This window comes from Podarcis tiliguerta, assembly GCF_965153285.1.
Source record: "Podarcis tiliguerta genome assembly, chromosome: 3".
Classification (NCBI taxonomy): Eukaryota; Metazoa; Chordata; class Lepidosauria; order Squamata; family Lacertidae; genus Podarcis; species Podarcis tiliguerta.
In genome coordinates, this window is record NC_139536.1 from 66,348,571 (window position 1) to 66,364,446 (window position 15,876).

Here is a 15,876-nt window from a genome sequence, read left to right on the forward strand (position 1 = left end):
CTCTATTCAAGATATAGAAAAGCTTTATAATTATGGGAACTGCTGGGTATGCTGCACTTTGCTCACTACAACATTTGCCAGGGCTGCAAGTGTTAGGGAGTGGAAAAGTTTAGTGGACTTTTAGGGTGATTTCCTCTTACTTTAGCAGTTCAAGAGTTGTGTCAATGAGTTAACTATAAAATGAGTTAACTATGAATGTTCTATGACAGAATTACAGAAAGACATTGTGGTTTCACTTGTGGCCCAAAGATTTATTTGGACAACATACATAATGAGGCAGGATTTGCTATAAGAGCAGTGTGGCATTAAATAATAAAATTGTTATATGATCAGTATGTCTGACAGTGAAGTTCTATACAAGTTTTCTTAGAAATAAGTCATTCTACATTCAATTGTACATAGCAGGGGTCAGCAAGGTTTATGTTGCCTGGGCTGGATCGGCCCCACGGAGATCCCTCCGTGGGCCGGATCTCTTGCTTGTGTGAGCACGCACGCCTTCAATTTTTGGTCTCTGCCTCTGTGCAGACGTGATTTCTGGCGCCGCAGAAGCGAGGCCCCTTGCTGCACTGCGCCAGATTAGCGCAGTACGTGAGCGGGCAACTCGGTTTGGGGGCAGCTTGTGGGCCGGTCAAACGACCTCCACAGGCCGCTTCCGGCCCATTGGCCTTAGGTTGGTGACCCCTGGTATATAGGATTGTGGTCTAAATAACACTTAGCTGCATTGGGGCAATCATATCAGCTTAATAAAGCTAGATATGAACAAGCCTTGTACCCACACATGCAGCCCCTTCCTTCTGTCCTTCTCAGTGTGTTGCAATCGATCCTTGGAAATCCATGGGAACCATAATTTCCAATTAACATCCAAACTGATAACCTGTGGTTACCAGCTTTGGTAAGGACATTCAGCCGACTTCAAACCCTGGTTTTAAGATCCTGGCTTGTTCTGAACCTGGTAACCATATTTTCCCAGATCAGACATAATGGGAAACTTTCTGAATTACCACAACACAATACAAAAAGGAACAGGGAAGCAGCAGTGCAGGTACAGAGCATGTGAACAAAAGACTCGTGCTTCTTAAACCAAGATAGGATAATCTAAACGCAGCCAATGGTCTATGCCATTCTTACACAATTGTGTTTGGATGTGTCTCTGATTCTAAATTCATACTTTCTTTTCTTATAGGTCATATTGGAATGCTTCAAGCTACACAAATGACCCAGGAAGTTACAATAAGGGATTTGGAATCAGAAAAATCTAGATTAAAGGAGAAACTGTCCCAGCTAGAAGATGAAAGAAATCTATTACAAAGCAAAACGCAGAGCCTGGATGAAAGACAAAGGCAACAAATTCTTGCACTGGAGAAGGTAAAATAAGTAATGCTTTTTCAAAAAGAACAACTTCGATTCAACAGTGCTAAAGTGGAGGGTGGGAGGAGGAAATACTGTGGTGGAGGAGCCACTTCTTAAGCCCTACTGCTTTACGCTGGCCACAGAACACTGGGAATTTGAGGGAGGGGATATTTTCTGTACCCTCTCCCTCAGTTTATCCTTTTAAAAACATTTTCTATTAACGCTAATGGGACAGGGAAACATGTCTGCTCCAAGGCCGACTTACCTCTTTGGTCTTTATGAGAGGGGTGTCAAGGCCTCACCCAGAATGCTTTATTTCTAGGTCCACTGTCCCTTAGACAGTTCCAGTACTACAGCAAAGGTGGAGTTTTCAGCTGCCAAGAGAATATGGGTGGAGTCTTGTATGAGACAGAGAATGGTGGTAGAGTTGCAGAATTGAAGGTCATAGGCAGGGACAAAGGTTACAGTGGAAAAAATGGATGATGTCATGTGTTCCAGTTTGTTTGTTTGTTTGAATTAACAGAAAGTGAACGAAGCAAGGGAAACACAACGAGAATATTATGAGAAGGAGCTGATAAAACTGCAAGCCAGGCTGGAAGGGGAGGCTGCACAATTAAATGAGGCTCATTCTAAGACCTTGGAGGAGTTGGCATGGAAACATCATACTGCTCTTGAGGCAGCACATAGCACTGCTAACAAGGAGAAAAAGAAACTGCAAATGGTAAGAGAACTATAATGTGAGGACTGTTCTTAGTTTTGCTGTATGAAAAAGATTTTGAATTAAAAAATCACGTACCTTAGTTCCAGATATTTTCCAGTAGGAGGCTTGTAAAAGCAAGAGGAAGCATGTAGCAAATTTTTCAGCTACACAAATTACCGTATTTTCGTCCCATAGGGCGCACCAGCCCATAGGACGCACCTAGTTTTTTTGGGGGGAAATAAAGAAAAAAAATATTCCCCCCCCCCAGGTGCGGGGCTGGGGCGGGGGAAGCCCGAGCTTCCCCCGACCCCAGCCCCCAGAACAGGCTGCTATCCACAAGCTGTGGGAGAGCTGCACAAAGCCGCGAAGCCCGAAGCTGCAGGCTACTGCAAGCTTCTGGGTGCAGGCAAGCTCTCCGCTAGCCGTGGGAGAGCTGCGCGAAGCCTGGGGCGTGCTGAGCTCAGCGCGCCCCAAGCTTCTGGGTGCAGGCAATTTTTTTTCTTTATTCCCCCCCCCCAAAAAAAAAAAAAAACCTAGGTGCGCCCTATGGGCTGGTGCGCCCTATAGGGCGAAAAATATGGTATTTGTTTCCTAGCGAAAGATTTCCCATACTTTTTTTGAGAGAGATGGGGGCATGTACTGTTGGGAGTAATTGTTTTTGATTCATTGTTTTCAATAGGCCAGGTTAATATTAAACTGACAGTCCCAGTACTTTCATGAAAGCCCTCAGCTGACATCTTAAATTTTTACATTTTTTAGCCTTGTGCTTGAGTAGTTTCACTGCAGAATAACATCTTGAAATTAAATATTTTTATTAGACTAGAAGTTTCTTAAAAACTCATCTATGAAATGGCATATTTGGCTCAAACCTTTGTTTGTTTAGAATTATCCTAATTTTGGACTTGTCCAGATGTTACAAATTTACTAATATTCTGTCTCTTCTGCATGTTGGACTCATTAGAATGGGGAAAAGGAGAAACATTTCCAGCACTTTTATTAAATATTATTTGTGTCAACAGCAGGTCTCTCTATTTGTCTTATAAGTAATACATAGAACAACCATGAGCATTAGAAAAACAGACTAATATGAGTCCTGCTTTAGTATGTAATGAACCTAAACAGGCATCTCTATTGTTTTTCGTTTTCTTAAGGAGTTGGAGCAGCACTTTGAAAAAGAGAAGATACATTTTGAAGACGAGAAGAATCAGCTTCGACAGCAGTTGGAAAACCTGAGGGAAGAACTGACAACCAAGCTGACTTCATCCAATCAGGAGGCAAGAATCAGCTTAGTCATATCAGCTAACTGTCATGTGCATTAGACCACTTTTAACCAATACTGATATTTTCTTTAGTCAGTGTTTTAGAGCTGTATGTTTCAGATTTGCTCTATTCTAATTTGCTTTTTAAATATATTTTTAAAAATATAGTTCTTATATTCATGACTTTTATGAATGGTGTAGAGAAAAGGAAGGTTGTTCTCTTCTCTGATAATGCTAGAATTTTCTGTCATGACTTGGTAATGACTACTAGACTGCTTTAATCACATTTATTAAGGATAGCTATATTAGTGGCAACAGCCATGGGTAGCTAAACATGAAATCTCCATATTCAAAGGCAGCATACCTCTGAATATCAAATACTAGGGACAAACAGGGAGGAGAATGTCATCTCCATGCCCTACTTGTAAAAAGCCAGAGGCATCTGGTGGCCACTGTTGAAAACAGAATTTGCTACATTGACCTTGCTCTAATCCAGCAAGAATTCTTAACTTCCCATGTACAGTAATTGTATTTCCCCCAATGTTTTTTTTAAAAAATGCAAATGCTTTGCTTAGTAGTTGCATATATACTCCAACCTTCTTCTAAAGAGCTCAGGTTAATTTACATAGATTCTCCTCATTTTACATTCAAAGTAACCCTACAATGTATTATAGATTTAGATAGTGTCCTGAATATCCTAAGACCACCACTAAGTGGCTGTGGGGATTTGAACCTGGATTTCTTGGCCCAAGTTCAGTATCTTACCCATGACAGCAGCATTCCCCAATCTGGGACCCTCCAGTGTTGGATTCACAACTCCCACAAACCCCAACCAGCATGCCCAGTGGTAAAGGATGTTGGGAGTTGTAGTCAGCAACAACTGAAGGTCAGCAGTTGGGGATGTCTGCATTATAGCTTCTTTTTTTATACAAACAAAGACATTCATATAGTATACCAGGGCGGAGAACCTGTTTCAGTCTGAGGACCATATTTCTTGTGAGCAACAGTCTGTTAAGTATTTCTTATTTGTAATTTCATTTGTACATTAGTTTTTAATATGCTATTTTGCAGTGCTGAAGAGGAGTGGCTTTTTATTTTAAACAACTTGATAGAGATGGTATATTGGTTAGTAACCAGAAAATCTAATGTTTATTGCATTCTTAAGATGCTCTTTTAAAAATACTGTTATTGAACTATTGATCCTTCTCATAAAAAATTAATTACCGTATTTTTCGCTCTAAAAGACGCACCAGACCACAAGATGCACCTAGTTTTTGGAGGAGGAAAACAAGAAAAAAAATATTCTGAATCTCAGAAGCCAGAACAGCAAGAGGGGTCACTGCGCAGTGAAAGAAGCAATCCCTCTTGCTGTTCTAGCTTCTGGGATAGCTGCGCAGCCTGCATTTGCTCCATAAGACGCACATACATTTCCCCTTACTTTTGGGAGGGAAAAAGTGAGTCTTATAGAGCAAAAAATACGGTATATGCTCAGCTTCAGAATTACAAACTAACATTTTTAAAATGTCAGCTTTACAGATAATAATGTTGCTTATAAGTTGTCACAGAAATGGTCCAGTATCCAGAAAAAGCCAATTAAGCCAATTTGTCATTTTAAAACTATTTCATTAAATTATTCATTATTTCATACAAACACTAATAAATAGCTTATTAATGGATTAGGGACTGCTGAGAATAAAAGCTGCTTACTTATTGCTGCACTCCTCTACACATCTACCGTAAGTTCTATTTATTTAACTTGTGAGTAGACATTTATAAGATTCTGCTCTTAGCGTCTAAATTGTTGCAGAACAAAGTGGCCCCACATTTGCACTGAACAAGAAGAGAGTAAAATAGGATCCCATGGGTCACCAAAGGCACGATCCTCAGGAGATTTTATTTATTTATTTATATTTAACAACATTTACATACAGTCATACCTCAGGTTACAAATGTTTCAGGTTCCTTTTTTTCAGGTTACGGACTGCCAAAACCTGGAAGTACTGGAACGGGTTACTTCCATGTTTCGGTGGTCGCGCATGTGCAGAAGCGCCGAATCACAACCCATGCGTGCGCAGACGCGGGTTGTGAACTCTGCGGGTTGTGAATGTGGATCCCGCACGGATCACGTTCACAACCTGAGCGTCCACTGTACTGCTTTGCTGTGAATAAAACCTCTAAGGGAGAGGTGATGAATGTATGTCTAAGAATAGTCACTTGGGAGCAATCTTCCAGATGCTCACAATGATGCCAAGATCAAGGTCCAAAGAGTTACTACAGGCATGTAACAAGGACTTGTACATGCCTAGGGAGATTTTGTATTCCTTTGAATTGTAAATATCCAGTCTCAATAGCAATTTCCAATGCTATGTGGTGTACTGCTGTGAAATACAAAATCCAAAGCCATGTCGATCATGTAAGACCAAGTGCTCAATTTTTGGTCCAAATTATACATTTTATCAAAGGTTGCCAAAGAATCAAAAGGATGCTATTTCCCTTTTCAACATTTAGGCAGAGATTCTCAGTCACAGCTGCAATTTCAGTCTTGCTGAAAAAAAAGCCAGGCAAGAAGGTTTATATGTAGCTGACAGTATCTGTATATGTCTGAGTCTGCAGACTGCCCACCTATTTAACAACTTAGAAAATAGAATCTGAAGTTGGAGTGGTGGCTGGTGAACAGTCTGGTGGAGAAGTGAATATGCAAATGTATATATACAGAGCGGAAGGCAAATAACCGTGGATGAGTCATCTCTTTTCAAAGGGTGGTATTGATTACTTGTGTAAGAAACAATAATCCAGCTTTACCAAGCTAGTTTTAAAAATATAATGAGTAAAAGTTCAAGTTTAATTAAATTCCTCCTACGTTCAAGAACATTGATGGGTATATGAGGCCGCTGGATGAAGGGATACGTGTATATAGAGCTTCCAAGTCAGGCAAAATATGAGTAGTTCTGCTTCAGAAAGTGGCACGTTAGTTACTCATTCTCTAGGAGGAGATTGTGTACTAGGTTCACTATTTGCTTTGAAGACTCTTAAGGGAGACATGTACTTCATGGTTTATTGGTTTTTAAACTTGAGACCGAAGGATAATTTTTCCTTATTCACACTATTGATTTGCATTTTCCTCACATTCAGCCTCATTGATACTGTCAGTAGTTCTGAATCGAAAGCTTAATTTAGGGTGATTTTTATGCATAAGCAAACAAATACAAAAAAAGAGAATATTAACCAAAATATGTATACTAGTCTATCTCATGCGGATATAATTGGAAGTAATCTGTATTGCATCTTCTTCATGCATTCCCAGTTGCAGGCAGCTGTTATATACTGCTAGCGTATATAACAAAGGTCCACTATGTAGTGTTAAAAATGTCTGAAGTTCTTTTTGAGATAATCCTTGTAAAAGTAAAATTATAAAAGAATTGCCTTCCACAAAATCCTGTTACAAAAACCTTTAATAATAAGGTTGTCAACTCCTGACTAATACAATCCTTTAGGAAATATTTCAAAATACAGGTATAGTCTCGTAAACGCAAGCTTGTCTCCTTACCAGATATTGATGGGGTGAAGGCCATGAGACCTAAAACATCAAGTTGTGTGTGCTTGGATGCAGTGCTGTCTACATTCTTGCAGAATACTGGTGTGCATAATGAATAAAACTTCAGCATATAGGGGATATATATTTGCAATTGCCAACCATGTTTGAAATTACAGTAGCTCTTGGCAGCCCTCTCTTATCTATAATATTGTATTTTATAACCTGTTTTTTAAAAGACTAAATCTTAGGAAACTGTGATACTTGTGTTTGTTTGAAATGTTTGGTGTATGTTTGTTTTTTAATAGTAGTGAATAGTAAAATTTTGAGTGGGGTTGGTTTTGCCTGTATGAAGATTATATTTAAATAGGGGGAAATATGCACAAAAGTATGTCATGCTCAGTTAACTATATACTGAGTATCATACTATTCAGCATACACAAGTTCATAATCTGAAATTATTAAACTATCAATACTTCTTTCTCTCCTTTTTGTAGATGGGTCGATTACAAGATCTAGTAAGAAAAAGTGAACAGGGCCTTGGTACTGCAGAAGGACATATCTCCAATCTCCAGGAAACCCAGGAAATACTACAAAAAGAACTGGAGTTAACCAGGGCAAGACTGAGGGAGACCACTGATTCTCTGTATAATGTTCAGGTAACTGCAGGATACACCAGCTCCATCACTCTGATTCATGGCAACTGCTTTACACATCTGAAGCTCCCTCTCCTTACACACAGAGAGAAGCTTTCCTATTTACTCTAATGTCTACTGTAACCCCATATATTTATATTCACGCAGATGTGCTACTGTCCTCTAAACTAGGTGTGTTTAAAAGGAAATTTGACAAATTCATGGGGAATGAGTCTAGTCATTATGGCTCTAACCTCAGATTCAGAGCTGGCATGTCATTGAATGCTGGCTGCTGGAAGCAACAAGAGAAGACTGTATCCTTCATTTCCTACTTGTGAGTTTCTGAGAAGCATCCAGAGGACACCTGTGGAAAATAGGTTGCTGAACTAATAGACCATTGGTCTGATTCAGCAGGGCTCTTATGTTCTTATGCACATATCAAGCTTCCTTTGCATGTACCTAAAAGTTATCATGGATCCTTGAGTCAGGATCTGTTTTATCTACATAACACTGATGAACTTTAAAATCCTTGTTTTTTTAATGACTAGTTAATAGGAACAAGCAACTCAATTCATACAATTAAAATATTATCAAAATACAAATTTTTAAGGTGTCATTAAATTAATTGCATAAAAATATACAAACTAAAACATATTCTTGAGCAGTCAGTTTAAAAAATCACTAGTACTGCTTGAACATTCAGTAAAGGCACTAACATTGCTTCCGAGCAAAATATTGTCATGAAATCATTTTGTTGCTGCTTATCTATGTTTTGAATTTTGTGTTCCTAGGGTGAACTAGACCAGGAAAGACAGCAGCATGAAGTAATGATTGTAGCTATGAGGGAAGAGGAAAAATTCAAGGTTGACAGAATGGCCCGTGATCTAGAAATAAAATGGACAGAAAATCTTCGGCAAGTGCCCTTTCTATTTTATTTTTTTTCTTTTACAACAAAGCATATATTAAATGCAGTTATGTGACCAAACTGTGCATTTCAATAATATTTTTATAGTGTTATTAAAGGCCAGAAAGTTTTAGTTCTGCTTCTTCTCCTTAGGCAGGAATGTACCAAACTTCGAGAAGAGTTAAGGCTTCAGCATGAGGAGGATAAAAAGTCAGCAATGACTCAACTTCTGCAGCTAAAAGAGAGAGAGAAAAATGCTGCCAGAGATAGCTGGCAGAAGAAAGTTGAAGATCTTTTGGATCAGGTAACTGGAATGATTACTAGCATGTTTTATTACTGTTGTGAAATTACATCTGAAAAGGGATAAATTGTTGTAGAGCTAGTTGGATGATTAAGGAGGGAAATCATATGCTGAAGTCGGTGGCCATTGTGTCTGTTACAGAATTATATGAAATATATGAATATGCTTTGATTAGCAGTGAATTGGGAAATCTGTAAGGGCTAAGCCATGGTATCTGCTCTCTCCAATGTACAACTGTGGACCTGAAGGACAGACTTTAACTGTATGATTCACATCTGAGAGGACTCTAGCTTAAAATATTGGGGAAAATGTTTTTATTCACCAGTTTGTTTATATCCCTCTCCCTCAAAAGCTCGTGCTACTCAGAGCCTGATGCATAACAATAAAATCCAAAATGAAAAACATAAACTTATTAAGCATCCATGCCCAGTGCAGCCCAACAGCACACAATATACAAAGGAGAGGAGCTAAATCCACAACAGCCATCTGAACCATGCACATTTTGCAAAAAGCAAAAATGTAGGTACTGAAGACTATCCAGTAATAAGTTTCTTGTTTGTTGCTGAAATATCTGTTCACATTGGAAGCCACCTGGTTTTATGTATGGAAATTCTTCATAGGACATTCATATGTTCTACAAATGTTTCCGGCAGAAATCAAATAATTGTGATAGGCTGTATACAAAGACAAAGACTTATTTAAGGATGGACAGTTTGAGACGTGTAAAAATTATGTAGCAGACAAAGCATAGGGATGGGTGTCACAGGAAGGAAACAATAATTTCAGCATAGTTTCCACTGGAATGCATATGTCTTCCATTAATGGATACTGGAAGATTTTTTTTATTGCATCATATCTTTGATGGGTTTCAAATTAATGATTTGCCCTCCTGAAAGTAGCGAGTTAACTTTACCAAATATTCCTGTTCTGCAACAGAACTAAAAAGCATCATTGCAGCCATCAGCAGTGAACAGATAGAACATGGGTTTAAATCCCAAACAATGCATTCAGGAAAACACACACAAATTAAATACAATAAACTATGGATTTTGATGTGTTCGGGGAAAAGTACATTTATAGCTGTATTTTAGAAATGTGGTAAACAGAATATGGTTTAATCCTTAAATCCTAGGATCAGCTTGTCTGAGAGTAGGTCCCATTGAACTCATTGGGACTAACTTGTAAGTAGAGAGCCATAAAATTTCACTGTTTATTAAAATGTTTTTGTATCACCCTTTGGCTACAACATGGGCCACCAAGCAAGTTTGCAAGAAAAGAAAATACAGTTTAAAACAATAATATAAGTAACACATTAAAACAAAATATCAACTTAAAAAACACTAAAAGCCAAACAAAATAAAAATGTTTAAAATTGAACAGGGATGAGGCTAGTCTAATGTCTCTAGGAAGGGAGTTTCATAAACTGAGGTGCCAGTACAGAAAATACCCTATCTAACAGCCTCACCAATTGGATCTCTTTTGGTGAGCCATACAAAAGAGTTTCAGAAAATGATTTCTGCCTCTGGATTGGTTCATATTGGAGGAGGCAGTCTTTCAGATCCCCTTCCATAAGCTGTTGGCTTTATAGGTAACCACCAGGACCTTAAGTTGGGCCTCGAAACACCAAACAAGGTTGGTGTCATATGGTCTTAGAAACATACACAAGAAAGCAATCTGATAGCTGCATTGTGTACCAGCTACAGTTTCTGAACACACTTAAAAGTCAACAGCCCCATATACAGTATGCTGCAAAAATCTAGCTTGAAGGTGACATATTGGAGCTGCCTTCTCCAGAAAAGGGTTGACACACCAGCCAAAACTGGACAAAAGCATTCCTGGAAACAGCAGCTGCTTTGGCATCAAGGAGCTATGCTGGATCCAGAAGCACTGCCAAAGAGCAAAGCCTATCCTTCAAATTGAGTGCAATCCCATTTAGAACAGGCTGTACTCAGAATCCTAAATTAGCTTGTCTGCTGACCAACAGCACCTCTCTCTTGTCTGAAATTAATTTGTTAGTCCCTGTTCTGTCCTGTGGGTCCAAATACAGACAAGGGTGATGAATTGACTGATGGCCCGATGGACCCAGTTGCAGGGATTCCAAAGAAAGATGCACAAATCTCCATAGTGATCAGTTGTAGTATTTTATATTACAAGTATAGCAAGATACTCACATACTGCAATGTAATGCAGGATTCCTTGCCGCTGAAGTGGCAAGCACCACTTTGGCTTCGTCCATGAAATGCTAATCATATATGGTTTACTTACACAAAAATCAAGGTATTAAGCAGGCAACAATGGTCTAATTAACTCACCCCTGGCTTAGAGGCCCCTTTCCAGCACTTATCCATCTCTTAGATAAGCAAGCAGCTGACAAGCAAGCAGCATGAGAAGCCTCCTCTATCCCAAAGAAAGCTTCAAACAAGCAGATAAACATGTGTGATCTCATGTTACAGCTCACACCAATTAGTCCTGGGGTTATCTTGACTACCAAGATAGCATTTACAGTCCTTCCGGGACATTTGCACATTTTGGTTCTACACAGTCCCCAACCAGGCCTTCATTGTATTGAGATAATGGTTCAGAATGTGGTCTTGTAGACATTATTTGGAAATTAGAGATAGAACTAAGTATCACTGGCTTGAGGACACAAAATAATATCTTTGCTTTCCCCATTAAGTGAAAAGAAATAGGGCTGAGAAGTATTTTAGACTATGATGTAGCTCTGATAGAGAATGTAGGTGATCCTGACTGTTAGTATGTGTACACACAACACACACACACACACACCGCACGCACACACACAAAGCAAACAACAATTCAGGATCACATCCAGGACTTTCTCAACACACACAAATACTAGTTTGACTACAATTAAGTCATACTCAAAGTAGACACATCAGTGGGCATTGCTAACTTAAGTGCATTCATTTCAGTGGGTCTACTCTATGCGGGTAACAATTTCCTAGCATTAAATCAAATAAAATCCAAAGTAAACAAGCATAATGTCCCAAGTTTCAGGTTTAAAAGATGTATCTGACATCCAATCTAAGCAAACAAAGAGTGTAGGACCCGCTTTTCAGTGGAGTAGTTCAGAGTTTGGAATCTTAATACATCAAGCTGTCTTAGCCTTGAATGTAGCCTTGCAGTTTCCTAGATCTGGGAATTAGTAAAGCTTAGGTTTTTTTGTTTATTGCTTCGCACTAATCTGAAATAACTGGTGTCTGAATCATAAATCATGTATCCAGAAATGAAATTACCCATCATTCAATTTTAAAAACTGTATTAATCATATATATGTTGCATCTGATGTATATGGTGATGTACCACTTATACATGCTGACAGTACGTCTTCAGCTTGTTAGTACACGGTAGGGGTGTGCATCGGCTCTGTGTACCCTGAATGTAAGACAGGGAAGGTTACAGTTTGTACTATAAACAAGGCATCTTGAGGTGGATCACAGACCCCTAAAGCTTCTGTTACTCTGTGGCCTCTACTTTCCACCCTGCCCTCAAAAACCCAACCCAAACAAAACTGACTGGGGAAATGCCAAGAGCTTGAGAGGGGAGTGGATAGAGAGGTGGGGGAGATGTTTCATTTTGATGGACAGGTCTTCCATGAATCAGTGTGAATTATTTTCCCAGGGTAATCCAATCACAGTGATGTGTGAGACGTTAAAAACTGCTTGTTTTTCACAAAACAAGTCAATGAAGAGGTCTCTTTTGTAGCCCCAAAAATCCATCAATGACCCGTGAAGTAACAAGGGTCATTTCTTGGGAATCTACGCTATTTTTACATCATTGTTGCTGCTTTCCAAGAGTCTCATAGTACTCACTCTGAAATAGTAACATCTGCACTTGTAGGAGAACTATTACATGTATCATTCTGAAATTTTGCAGCCTTCGTCCTCTCTGAAGGTATGACCTATTCTACAAACTGAATCTAATTATGCCATAACATGGAAAAAAAACTTGTTTTTAAGAAAATCAAATTGTAAAGGTGCCGCACACAAAGTTCCCTAGTTGTATCTGCTTATAATTAGAAAGGCTTAATCCACTAAGGAGGGATTCCTATGCCTGCACATTTCATCCACTTCTGTGAAAAAAGTTATAGCTGTTTTAGTTTCCCAATTATAGTGAATAGGGGAAAAGAAAACTTAATTTTCAATAGGTTTAATTCGATCTCCAATAATGTCAAGTTGGAAAGACACAGAATGGTTCTGAAACAAATTGGACTGCTTCCCAAAGACAGATACAAATTGACAATTGTGACCAGTGCACACCCCTATTAAATGACATTATAGTATTATATGTAGAATGTAATTTTGCTATGGATTGACAATTTAAAATACATATTTTAAGGAACATCCATATCTAAATCTTTAAAAAAAAGTTTCAGTTGTGTTCCAAATTATTTACAGATTGGTTTGATTTTGCAATAAAGTAGATGTCGATGTTTAATCATGTTGCCACCTTGTTTAAAACGATGGCAAAATGTATGTCAAAATATAGCTGAACATTTGTTTAAAATGTTTGAAGTGCTTTTGTTAACAAATATCAATAGTGAAATGCAACAGATACTTGGCTATTCTTCCAGAGTATATTTACTGAAGTAGATGTGTCAATTTGGATCAAAGGAAAAAAATATTTAATACAGGAGCATGATAAAATCCTTGAGCATAAACAAATTTTCTCCCAATATTTAACACTTATAAAAATGGGACCACAAATTGTATCTATGTGGTTTTCATGTGTTCAGTGGATTTCCATAACAAGCCATAGCAAAAATCTTCTGTGTCAATTTCGCCCAATCAATTTTCAACATATTTTCCCTTCTTAAATTAATATAATGTTCTGTGTTTTACTGTCCCTTCTTTATTCCATCTTCTTAGTTATTTCTGAATATTTCCCTTTATTCCTGTGATCTTTCCTTCATAGCGGCACTGTCTCGGTGAAGCTTTGCATAAATCTATCAGCAATGTAAGTGAGTTGCACTTACAATATGTACATGAGGGCATGCTTGCACTTCTCAGCTTGCATACTGGCCAGTGCTGCTTCAGAGCATTAGCCTTTGAAATCAATAAAGAAATGTTGTTCAAGGGAAGAGTTTACACATTAATTTCATAAAAAGCTCTGCGCTGCATTCATTCATTCATTCGTATGTGTATGTGTTAATATCATTTGACATTAAACATCATAGTCATTTTATGTGATGTAAAAGCAAGCTTGCAGGCAGTACATTTGCACATTATAAAGCTTTTTATAAAGCATGGAAATGTGTGGTACCGTGTTACAATTTAATATAAATAATGCAACTCAGTTATGGTTTGGCTACTATATTTCATTCTGTTATTTCTACAAATATTTAAAAATCAATGAGTGGGATCTAAATGGTCACCAGAAGGTCATACGCTATTAAGTTTATGCACTACATACACACATGATGTAGCTTCTCTATCTTTCACTTACTTTGTCACACACATACATGGCTGAAAAGCCACTTGTGATGGTCAGGACACCTTTCAGGCAGGTGTGTAATGCAATGGGCTGTGATGCAGCTAGGAATAAATCAGTTGTTCCCCTTTTTGCATAAGGAAGTGCCTTTCACTTCATTTAAGGCTGTTTGGATCCTAGCTAACATTTAAACATAATGTTTAGGAAAACTCCCTGAAATATTGACTTTGGTCTTTAGGATAATCAAAACAGTTGAAGGTCCCCTGCGGCAGGGATGAGAAATGTACGGCTCTTCAGTTACTGATGGACTCTTATCTCCCTTTAGCCCAACAAGGCAGTATGGCTAACTGTTAGGGTGGGCTGCAGCATGTTCACCATCCCTGCCCTGTGGCAATGAATTTATGATTTTTTAAAAAAAGTTTTTAGGCAGAGCTTTTCCTAGAATGACTAACATAGTTTACAGGTACAGGGTGTCATTTTAGTTGCAGGCTTCATAGAGTTGCTACTAAAATAGTATTTTACAGCGCAGATATCTGCTCAGAAATAAATCTCATTGAGTTCAATGGTGTTTATTCCCAAGCAGGTACCCATTTACTTTACAGCACGATCCTATAGGTGGGATTCAACTAATGAGTCCTGTCAGCGGAAACCTTCCACAAGGACTTGAATTTGCACAACAGGACTCCCCCCCCCCTTCTCTCTCCATGCTGACCCTTGTAATTGGTTGAGAAGGTGAGCTGATACACCTTAGGATGTGTTGTTTCCATGATATGACCATTTTTTACCCTTTCCCCATTTTTCCGTGCTGCACCAGGGAATCTTTGCTGGCAAAGCCCTTCCGCTAGCAGAAACTTCCACACTAATCCAAGGGAGTTCTGTCAACAGAAGCATCATCCCATTGGCATAGAGTCATCTCTGTCAGTGGCAAAGCACTTCTGCTGGATAACATTCCTGAGCTGGGAGATCTCTACACCATTAATGGCCCAATGGTTGTGACCTTGGTTAAGTTTCAGGATAAGATTCATCATTGGATAAGATTCCAATCATAGCAAACTCCAATTAGGGAAACTGAGGCAATTGTCTCAGGCAACAGGCACAAGCTGACACCAACTTGGCACCCCCTGGGCCTGCCATTTGCTTCCACTGACTGGCTCTGCTGCTAGTGCCACTGCCTGCTAGGCAAGGCTTTCTATTTCTTCCTGTCTCACCCTTCCTGCCTCACTTATGGAAAGGGTTAGGTTAAACTTAGGGGTGGGGAGTTACAGTAATGACAGTCACACAGTTGGAGAATCAGCTGCAATAGAAACTTTAAGAAAACAGGTTGTATGCATGTTTCTTCACTGCCTACTCTTGGCACTGTTTGGATTGCACGGTGGTTAATAATAAAAATAATATTTATTTAACATTATTTCTTAAGAAATAAACTGTTTAACTCAAATACATTTTGACAAAAACTTAAAATTTGTTCTTGTCCAAATGGGAAGATAAAAGAAGAGCAAAAAGCATATTTATACTGATTAACATAATTGGATTATTTCTATTACTGTATTTTAACTTGGAAATCTACCTCATCACTGAATGGTTATATGAATGTAAAAGATCAATGCTGGGGAAACATTAACATTCTGTGCAATTTTAATAGGGCTCTTTATAAGATGAGATATATTATGGATCATTAAAACTCTGCACAGTTACAGCACTCTTTTCATAATTTATTATCAGATTCTAGTAGGTTGGTTGTCAT

At 38.5% G+C, this 15,876-nt stretch overlaps 1 protein-coding gene across 17 annotated transcripts in view; it reads left to right on the forward strand.

Annotated features, from left to right (window-relative positions):
* Positions 1 to 15,876, forward strand: part of FAM184A (family with sequence similarity 184 member A) — a 62,436-nt gene that overhangs the window by 27,135 nt on the left and 19,425 nt on the right. For 10 of the 17 annotated variants that reach the window (XR_014509945.1, XR_014509946.1, XR_014509947.1 and 7 more), the window contains 6 exons: positions 1,184 to 1,365; positions 1,874 to 2,071; positions 3,202 to 3,324; positions 7,339 to 7,500; positions 8,268 to 8,393; positions 8,538 to 8,684. Coding sequence is in view for 13 of the 17 variants with exons in the window: in XM_083435180.1 (XP_083291306.1) it covers positions 1,184 to 1,365; positions 1,874 to 2,071; positions 3,202 to 3,324; positions 7,339 to 7,500; positions 8,268 to 8,393; positions 8,538 to 8,684 (938 nt within the window). In the remaining 4 variants the exon portion in view is untranslated. Of the gene's footprint in view, positions 1 to 1,183; positions 1,366 to 1,873; positions 2,072 to 3,201; positions 3,325 to 7,338; positions 7,501 to 8,267; positions 8,394 to 8,537; positions 8,685 to 13,616; positions 13,659 to 15,876 lie in introns of all 17 variants that reach the window. The other 7 variants (XR_014509944.1, XM_083435186.1, XM_083435178.1 and 4 more) reach the window with 1 other exon arrangement.